This window comes from Durio zibethinus, chromosome 24, assembly GCF_047325235.1.
Source record: "Durio zibethinus cultivar Kanyao isolate XHJ-2024 chromosome 24, ASM4732523v1, whole genome shotgun sequence".
NCBI classification, from domain to species: domain Eukaryota; kingdom Viridiplantae; phylum Streptophyta; class Magnoliopsida; order Malvales; family Malvaceae; genus Durio; species Durio zibethinus.
In genome coordinates, this window is record NC_143185.1 from 15,075,700 (window position 1) to 15,085,681 (window position 9,982).

General features: G+C 27.5%; 1 protein-coding gene across 2 annotated transcripts; it reads left to right on the forward strand.

The window, feature by feature from the left end:
- Nucleotides 1-1,586: 1,586 nt before the first annotated feature.
- On the forward strand, nucleotides 1,587-5,659 carry LOC111316911 (Acyl-CoA N-acyltransferases (NAT) superfamily protein). 2 transcript variants are annotated; one of them, XM_022919146.2, is made up of 9 exons: nucleotides 1,587-1,977; nucleotides 2,793-2,852; nucleotides 2,980-3,082; nucleotides 3,173-3,252; nucleotides 3,316-3,600; nucleotides 3,776-3,852; nucleotides 4,690-4,732; nucleotides 4,820-4,897; nucleotides 5,176-5,659. In XM_022919146.2, the coding sequence occupies exons 2-9, from the start codon at nucleotides 2,805-2,807 to the stop codon at nucleotides 5,185-5,187; spliced, it is 726 nt and encodes a 241-aa protein (XP_022774881.1). In that variant the 5' UTR covers nucleotides 1,587-1,977; nucleotides 2,793-2,804; the 3' UTR covers nucleotides 5,188-5,659. The 2 variants fall into 2 exon arrangements, with proteins under 2 accessions (XP_022774881.1, XP_022774882.1); XM_022919147.2 differs by having other exon boundaries at nucleotides 4,820-4,888.
- Nucleotides 5,660-9,982: the final 4,323 nt, after the last annotated feature.

Below are 9,982 nucleotides of genomic sequence, written 5' to 3' on the forward strand. Positions count from 1 at the left end.
AAAGCACATGGGTCATTGTAATTGTGTTTCTTCTAACTCCTTTTCCAAACACAAAACTTACAAAAGAAAATTCTAATTATCTCAACCTAAACACTAGAAAATATTATAAAAAACTCTTAATTATTTTGCTTTATTTTTACTTTTTTTCTCTTGATTCTTGATTGTATCTAATTAATCATAATGTAATTTTTTTATGGGCCTCTAATCCTAATTACAATAGAAAAAAGGAGTTTTTTGGGTTTGAATCTTCTAATTAACTTCAACCTCGGATTTTTAATCCAAATCCATCTCTCAAACTAATTTCTTTTTACAATTTTTTTTCAATTAAAACATATTCAATTCAACAATCCAATTAAAATTAAACCTTCTTCAAGTTTCGGTCTTTCCCCTTTTTTTTCTTTTTGTTTTTAGTGATAGTAACTCTAAATTAAATAAAATACTGTCACTCAAATTACCAAAAATAAATAACAAAAAATTCAAAGTCTAATATTAAAATATAAATTAACATTGGACTAAATGGAGTGTCCACACTTATTGTGTGAGTTTAATTGTATAATTATATTTTAATTTTTTAGTCAATTATTAAGTAATTATAACTTAATTATAATATAATAATTGATTAGTTAATTAATTAGTAAATGTAATATTTGGTAGTAATTAAATTATAACTCCAATACCATATTAATTAATCCAAAAATGAATATAATTAAATATAAATGGTAAACTTATCAAGTAGTTTCAAAACTATCTTTAATTGTTTCATTATAGATCTAGTAATTCGTGTTATCATATCATATAAAATATTATATTTATATTATATTTTATATAAAAATTACGTATCGATTCAAAAATATAAAATATAATTATTTAATTTTATTAAATTTATTTATGATTTTTTAAAAATTATAAATCATATTATTTTTATATTTTTTATTTATATTATTTTTATATCATATCATCTTATCATATTTAAATTTACCGATTTTATATGATTCGGTAACTCACCTGTTTCAATACCAATCGTCCCTTGTTGCCTTGCAACCAAATTTAGCTTTAAACCATCACTACTAAGTTTTGACCAATGTCATCACTCGTCAGTCGTCAGCAATAGGTTGAAGAATAAAACAAAGACAACAAAAATTTTGTTAGTTTTTTTTTAATATTTTTAATATTTTTCATTAATCTATTATTTAATTATTTAAAAGAAATATTTTGAATATTTCTTATCAAATTAAATGGTAAAATTTAATAAAATTAAAGTAAAACGATAATATTCAACCTTAGGAAGAGTATAGCATCAAATTTAATTTTTTTTATATAAAAAATTTCAAGAAGATAAATTATTTAATTTTTTAAATTAATATTAGATATATTATATGTAATAATTTAAAATAAATAATTATAAGTAATACATTCGAAATAATTTTAATAAATAATTATTAATAAGATTCAAATCCAAAATCTTTTTTTAAAAAATAAATTTTAATCAATTAAATTACAAATTTAACTTTAATAACAAACAAAAATAATCTCAGCCTTGGCCGATTAATTCCTTATATACAAATTACAAAGCATAAAAAACGACGCCGTAAGGGAAGAGTTTTGGTGTTCTGTTTGGTGCTCGTTTCATCTGCTGCAAAATAATTTCAAGCTTTTGCTCCTTTATGAGATGAGTTCTTTTTACACTCTTTTGTTACTTTCTAAAATCCATCGGCTGTTTTTTCGACATCGGGCAATCTAAGGACAAAAACAAAGAGGAAAGAGGAAGAAAGAAGGAAGAAGAAAAAGAAAACGAAGAAGGAAGAGGAGGAAGGGGCTCGATTGTTTTCTTCTTTTTTCTTCTCTTGTTTCCAATTGACCAGGCAGTTTCTTCTCCAACAGCTGAGGCTGACGCTTCTCTTCTCCTTATTGGTTCCCATTGTCATTCATTTTCCCTCTCCATTTCAAAGCTTACGGGAGCTTTCCCTTTTTATTTGGGTAAGCCATCTTTCTAATTTCCCCTTTCCTTCTTCTAAGTAATCGATGGAAGAGAATAAAAATTAAATAAAAAAGATAAGTTTTTTGCTTTAAATCATCTTCAGTGCTTGCTGTCTAGTGCAGGGATAAGTAAATATTTGTAACATAGAAAATTTAAATGCATCATTAATCTATTTAAATGTCTTTTGGGGATCTTTTGCTAAATAATCTAGGTGTTTCAAGTGGTTTACTATTTATTTATCATAATAAATGACGTAATCCTTAAAGAATAGATCCATCTTAAGAATGGACTGTGCGACTTGGGTGTAAAATTATTGTTTTAAGGTCTCAATTTGGAATAGGTAAGCTGATTTTTGTTGTGCTTCCTTGAAATTGGTGGTTTTAAGTTTGATATCTTGCTATATGGTAGGTTGTGATCATAGTATATCAAGGGGGGGCTTGTTTACTTGGGATCTTTGATGACATCAAATATGGATGAAATGCTGTGTTTTATTTTTATTTTTTATTTTATTTCGTTTAAGTACTATTTGGATGCATGTAGTGCTTTAGGTTGCTTTCATTGTCTATTTGGTACTTAACCGAAAAATATACAAGAACACATGTGTATTTACCAATATTTTTTTTAGTGAATTGAAAAATCTGTAACGATATGCCCAAACAATTGTTACCAGTGTATATAATTTTTTTTAAGAAAACCAAAACATTGTTTGGTATGAGATTAACAACCTTGATAAGAAGTCTTGAAACTTATAGATTGTCTGATTGTTTTCAATTATATAAATTTCTAATTTATGTTTCCAAACTGTGCACATCAGTAATAGGCAGACATGGAGTCTAGCAGAGTGAGTGAGAAAAAGAAGCTGAAACGCAGAGAGGTAAAATTATAACTCAGGGGATTTTATTTCTCCTTCGATAGCAAAGTAGGATCCTTTTTTAAATATTTATAATAAAAAAAATGTAGGGAATTTTTTTTCTTTTGGTTTTTGGGTTTTCATTGAATAGATACTAGAGAAAAAGAAGGCAATTGATCAACTCATCAAAGCCGCTTCTGCTCCAATTGACCATCTTGCTTCTTTCCCTTCCTTTCGCTATTTCAACAGAAATGGTAATACCCTCTTTTTTATCTATTTTCAAATAAATAAAATTGTTTATCATTTATGAAAAAAATTGACAACATTGATCAAATCACTACTAGGCCTTTGTTTACGCTTGGAATCGGGGCGTGGAGATAAGCTCTCCCATTGTATGAAACAATGCATTCAAAACCTCCTGAAGGTAACAATGTTAAATTGCAAATTTTCAATTGGATTTTTCTGTTTTAATTGAAAGCTTCAACAGGCGAATATGGAGGGCCTGTATGGATTCGAGTGGGCTGCAGAAGAGAAGGTGAAACGGAGGGAAATGGTTGCTCCGGAAGCACACTATATATTTGTACATTGGAATGCCAATGAGATGATGAAGGACAGTTCCCCTACTCCCTCGCTTGGTTTCCTACATTACCGCTTCACTCTGGAAGAAGAAATACCGGTTCTTTATTTATACGAATTGCAGCTGGATTCCTCTGTCCAAGGGAAAGGACTTGGAAAATTCTTGATGCAATTGATTGAGCTTATCGCTCAGGAGGTTTCTACACTTCTTTACTAATGCCCCTTGAATTTAATGTTTTTACCTTTTTCATTGTGTTTAGCAGGATTTAATATTATGTCTGCTATTGCAAGTTGCTTTATACTCTTATTATCAAGCTAAATTTAAAGTTCTAAGATGTGATTCTTTGCTTTGTGTTTCATCTTTCTCCTAGAACCGCATGGGTGCAGTGGTGTTAACTGTTCAAAAATCAAACTCTTTAGCCATGAAGTTTTATATAAGCAAGCTAAGGTAAAATTTTAACTGTTTACTTACAGCAATCCCTACTTGTTTAATATAATCTCAACATTCCTGTTTTACACTTGTTGTTTAGTAGTGTTGTCTGCTGCAAGGCTAATGATATGAGCATCATACAAAAGGCCAAAGTAGGAATAAGGAAGGGGAAAAAGGATATAGAACAACTTGGTGAAACTTAAACAAAGAATTAAATTGAAATAAAGCAAGCTAAAATAATGAAACAGTTCCATAAATCCATGCTAATACTTTGGTTTCTATAAGCAGTCCTGTTAACAGGCTTATCAGGAATCTAATTATTGCTGCATCTAGAATCCCCTTTGATACCCTAGAATAAGGTTGTCACGTCCGTTGCCTTGCTTGGCTGCAGTCTGTAATAATTCTGTTGCCAAAAATGACAAACCTAGACTATCAACTGATGATAAAGTTTCAAAAAAAAAAAAAAAAAGGAAAACTATAAAGTGGTTTCTTTTTTCCCTTGAATTTTGACCGAACACTTTTTATGATTTGTATGCTTTGTATTAGTAAGGCTCTTCTCTTCTTTGGGCTGCAGAGATGCATCAAAAAATAAAATTCAGGACCTTAATGAAAGATTGAGCATCAATTATGGATGAAATACCAATTTATGTGCTTTAGGAATTAAAATGTATATAGGGTTTTAATTATAGCAGTGTACAGCCCTATTCATGAAGAGCCAATCAAATCGAAATATGAAGTCACCTTTGAGCGTGTCTATTTATGCAAATGCGAAAATGCTTTGGTTTAGTTTCGGTATTACACTATTCTTTTAATTTATATGGTTGCATATGATGAGCATGTACCAATTTTGTGCAGATATGTGGTATCAAGTATTTCACCTTCCAGAGTCGATCCATTGGTAAGAGTTGTTGATTATATTTGCATTTATAATAGCTATGTTATACATGACTACATTGTTTTGGGTAATATTTACCATTTTGTGCAGGTTGGAGTTGAAAAGAATTATGAAATTCTTTGCAAAACATTTGATCACGAAGCTAAAGTCATATTGGAGGTACATTCAGTTAAGTATAGGTGATATTATCATGTCATTTACATCCTCATAAATTTGTCCCTATGCATTTTAAAATGTTCAAATGTCAAATCCATGCATTTGCTCTAAGTCTTTGTTGGTAGGAAAGATGGAAGAATTCTTGTGGATCCATTGGCTAAGTTACAACGTAGTAAAGTAGTTATGAAAGACAACTGTTGAATTAACAACTTTTTAATCCTTTTCTCCCAAGTATGGCAAAAATGCTGACGCCATGTGAGACTCGCCTCTAATAGTGTTTCTTGATGCAGGAAGGAGATTAGGGTTTGTGGCTGCTTTCAGATTTGAAATTGCATAGATTCCGATCATTCCTGGTTTGTTTAGATGTGGCAAGTGCCAAAACGGAATGAAGTGGATCGTCGTCAGCAGAGGAGAGGCCAAAATCCACCTTGAAATGTGGTTAGATTATCAAAATCAAAATTAGCTGATTTATTATGGGATTCGGCATTTCCAGGAAATTGGACCCCACGCCTTTGGCCCTTGCGGTCTATGTTGTTCAGTTAATTCATGTTGACGTGGCTCATGTTTAAGTCTGAGGGACCCAATCTCTTCCAACACTAGCCTTTCATGCTCGACAAGAGGTGAGAAAAAACAGAAAAAAGTAGACAAACAAATTTAAGGAAAAAGAAAAGGAGAGAAATTTTTATCAATTGGTATTGATGATAATTGATAATTGTCCTTACACGGTACTCGAATATGGCCATGAATTGTGCAAAAGAAATATGTCTTGAACCACACAGTCAAAAGTTTCCCTCTACTTGTTTTAGTTCGACAACGAAGATGACGCCATCTTTTCATGCTTCCTTGTTCAATGACCCATCCCGAAAGTTTGATTGGAGATTGGGTAGGTGACATGCGGGTCTTTGCAAATGTTTTAGAATAACACGTGATTAGCTCAGTTTGTTATGTTCCTCGTATTCGTATAGAAGTAACTGATTAATCAAGGAAATTAATTGGAATTTTTACCCACAAAGGAAATTCCAATGAAATATTCAACTTGCAACTGATCAAGGAATTAAAAAATTGCAGTCTTACGTAGAAGTATTAAATGGGTCCGGCGTTGGGTTGGTACAACTCATTTAAATATTAATTTATATATTAATAAATTGTGTCATCTTAGTATTCTTTTTTTTTAACATGTCATATCGGTATGGTCTATAAAGATTAGTGTATGGTCTAGCACAGTATATGGCCCATAATCTTTGTAGGTCATGTATGTCGAGCACAATATTATTTTTTATGTTGAGTTAAGCAAGCATAGGGCTATTACTATTTTTTCAAAATTTTAATTATTTTTTAAAAAATTTTCATCTCTTATTATTAAAAATAACAAGCAAGATATAATAAATATAGTATGAAATAAAAAAAAATACATAATTTATATGGTTTGGCAAAATATTTACATTCATAGAGATAGATAATAATAGAGTTTACTAAATAAAAACATTGAAATTATAACAATAATATTTTAAAAAAAAGCATACATATAATCTATTCAATGCTCAATAATACACATATAATTAAGAGTTCGTCTATTGGTCCAATAAGTGAAATTTTAAAGGAAATTTTGGATAAATTAGATTTTAAATTTTTTTATAAGAAAAATATTTTAAAAGTATATGATTTAATAGTGTTTCTTGAAATTATTTTATAATTGAATAGTATACTATTCAATTATAAATTTAGTTAATTGATTACACTAATTATTTTGTGAAAAATAAAACACCTAAAAACTCATTAAATTGCTGATTAAATATAATTGATGCGAAATTATTAAAAGCGGTAGTTACGACATTGTGTTTTTCCATATGTGTTTTTTAGAGGACCAATCCCTCATTTTAGTTTACAATTACAATTTATATATATATATATATATATGTTTATTTTATGATAGTTATGGGCTTAGATGACACAACACATTTGAGCTTGTGTATTATACCCACGTGTCATGTGTAAGCATCGATTCTTAATGGGTTATGCCGTGTTGACCAATAAACTTAAAAATTTTTAATCTAGCAAGACATAATATATGTATCGTGTTTGATTTAATCCGATTATTTAACAGTAAACTATATCAAATATTATCTATACTGTATGAAATCATATCGTATCATAAATCGTCTAATGAAATCATATCGTATAATAAATTGTTTAACCTATTTGATACCTTTAGCTTGGTGAAAAAAAAATAATCAATTAGTTATTAATCATATGATTAAATTATCCAAGTTAACTTCAAGAATTTCAAGATCCATAACATGAAGTGCCAAAAGACAAAAAACAATGACAAAAGTTGCAAACAAACAAACAAACTTATACCTACCCATAATACAATGTACAGTCCAAAAAAAGAAAAAAACAATGCCTGGGGTCTCTGCCTTCTCTTTTCAGTTTACATAAAAGTTTGAATATATCAGATAATGTAACATTTCTGATATTGTAATGATTTCTCATTAGTAACAAAAATTGCATAATTACAAAGATTGAAACACCATTGAATTATATTTGAACTTTAGATTTCGATTGCGCCATTATTTTTCAGGATGATATAAATAATTATAATAATAATGTTTTTCCTTTGGTGAGTTGCCTTTAAGAACGAAAAAAAAAATGAAGTTTAGTTTAGATAATTTATGCATTTTCTTTTAGACTGATATTTAACTGATTTAAAGTTCAAAATTTAATATTTGGAACTTCCACTTCTACCCTACACTAGTACCTAAAAAAGGAAAAAAAAAATTCAAAACAGAATAAGCATCTTTCATGGTGTCTTTTCTGGTTGTAGTTTTTCTTTGAAAAATTGAAGAAAAAAGATTTATATTTGGGCTGTAAAGAAATAGCGTCCTTCAAATCAACTTGGGTTGTAAATTTTGAAGGCTTTAGGCCTGCAGCCGAAGGTCAATCTTCAAATATTTTTAAAAGCACAAATATCAAAATATATCCCATTACTGTTAAAAAGACCATTTTTTTAATGGAAATAACCGATAGAGGCCCCTGCAGCAAATCAAGAGAAAAAAGAAAAAAAAAAAAAACCAATAAATTCATTTGGATTGTGTGGTGGAAAATTTACTGAATTTCTAGAGGTTTGGTTATAAAACGTAGCTAAGTGTGGATGTTAGATCTTTAAAGCCTGGATATATAGCTATAAATATTGACGGGAATATATGCCAACGTAGGAAATATTCAAAAAATAATGGAGGTTTTATCATAAAGATGAACAAACTGAAACGAAATTCACTATACACATTAATGAGGGAAGAACAAGATTATAAATTAGCGGAGAGTTGCTAATTTAAAAAAAAAAAAAGAAAAAAAAAGAGAGCAGACGTGTTTATAAGGGAATGAGCCAAAAATTTGCGTTAGTGTGGTTAATATTATAATATTATTTTGTTTATAATATTTTGTTACATAATATAATATTGACAAAATTGAATCTAAAACGTATTGCACTATGTAATATAAATTTTAAATAAATTCATATTTTCTTATAAGTCGTTCTGAAAATTTATTTCAATGGCTTTATTATCGATGCTACATAATTTTTTTTTCATTTTTTTGTCATATAAATAAAAATGTTAAAAAAAATGCAATTAGATAGATGATATAATATTTTTTGTTTATTTTATAATAAAATTAAATTTATACAATTGAATAACTTAACATGTATGAAATAATTATTACAGTAAATATATCAAACCAATCCTTTATAAATTGGATCAAACTCATAAGGAAAAAAAAATTATAGTCAATAAATGTGATGACAACAAAATGAAGAAAGAATTTTTATAAAAAATAAATAAAAAATCAAAATTAAAATAAAACTAAATATGTGATTAATAAAACATTAATAAAAATACATGCTAAAAATTTTTTAAATTCATGAGTTAAACTTATAGTGAAAGAAAATTATAAAAATGTCAAATTAAAATGAATTTAAAAGTGAAGATGAGATTTATTTATTATTTATTTTTTAAAATAAATTTTTGTGGTATCAATAGAGAGAAAATTCTAATTTTTTAATACTAATTATATGTTTATTATTAATTTTTAAAAGTTGAGTGGGATCCATTATATGGTGGCTACCCCACTGGACTGAACCTGCACGCTTAAGAACGGCACAACCATTAGGATCACACAAATGGTTGATTTGTGTTGATTTTTTCTTTGTCATGTTTCAGGTCAATCTTCAAGAGATTTCTTCTCTAAATCAGTTTAATCAAAAGAGGCCATGCTCTGGTTGTTTATAAGTTTAAACTCATAATTGGCCAAAAAAAATTTAACCCAGAATATTGGGAAGAATCATATAATAAAGTAAATAAAACAACAAAAAATCCAAGGGAAAAAGGATCTAAAAGGATTTCAAATATGGAGTTTAAAACTAGTCCTTGTGTCACAACTTATAAATCTATAAATTTATTGTTAGATATAAATTTAAGAAATTAACACTAATATTTTATTTTTAAGTATAATTAATCATTTAATTAAATTTTTTTTATTTTAAAATGCAAGTTTGAGATTAACTTGGAGGATCTTAAAAAATTAAATTCTAATCTATAACACCAGATTTAAGTATAAAAATTCGATTATACGCGAAAAAAGTTATAACATCCTCATAACGTCCACTCAAAAGATGATATCAGTTTGATTTTAAATTATTCAAATATTGAATATCTTTATAGTTTATCAAATAATTTTAATTGTTAAAAATTAATTTTAAAATTACTTCAATAATTTGATACTAATTTAAAATAGTTTTTTTACTGTAAAAATATTCATAGAGACTAATATCTTGAAGTTTTGGTGTCAGATTCATTAATATATATTAAAAAAAAACAATAAAATCTTTTAATAATTTGATAAAATTTTATTTTGATACACATCTTTCAATAATTTAGTGAGATTTTTATTTAAAAATTTATTTATGGCTTTCTAAAAAAAAATCATTAAATTTTTAAATAATTTGGTAAGATTTAATTTGATATTTAAATTTTCCAATAATTTGATAGATTATAAATTTTGTTTTTTTTAAAAAAAATTATATTATAAAATTTTTTAATA

Excerpts from the sequence above, each read along its gene's own strand:
- LOC111316911 (XM_022919146.2), top strand. The coding sequence starts at position 2,805 with ATGGAGTCTAGCAGAGTGAGTGAGAAAAAGAAGCTGAAACGCAGAGAG. Across the intron at positions 3,853-4,689 it reads TTTTATATAAGCAAGCTAAG|ATATGTGGTATCAAGTATTT; the intron begins GTAAAATTTTAA and ends AATTTTGTGCAG. Across the intron at positions 4,733-4,819 it reads CTTCCAGAGTCGATCCATTG|GTTGGAGTTGAAAAGAATTA; the intron begins GTAAGAGTTGTT and ends CATTTTGTGCAG.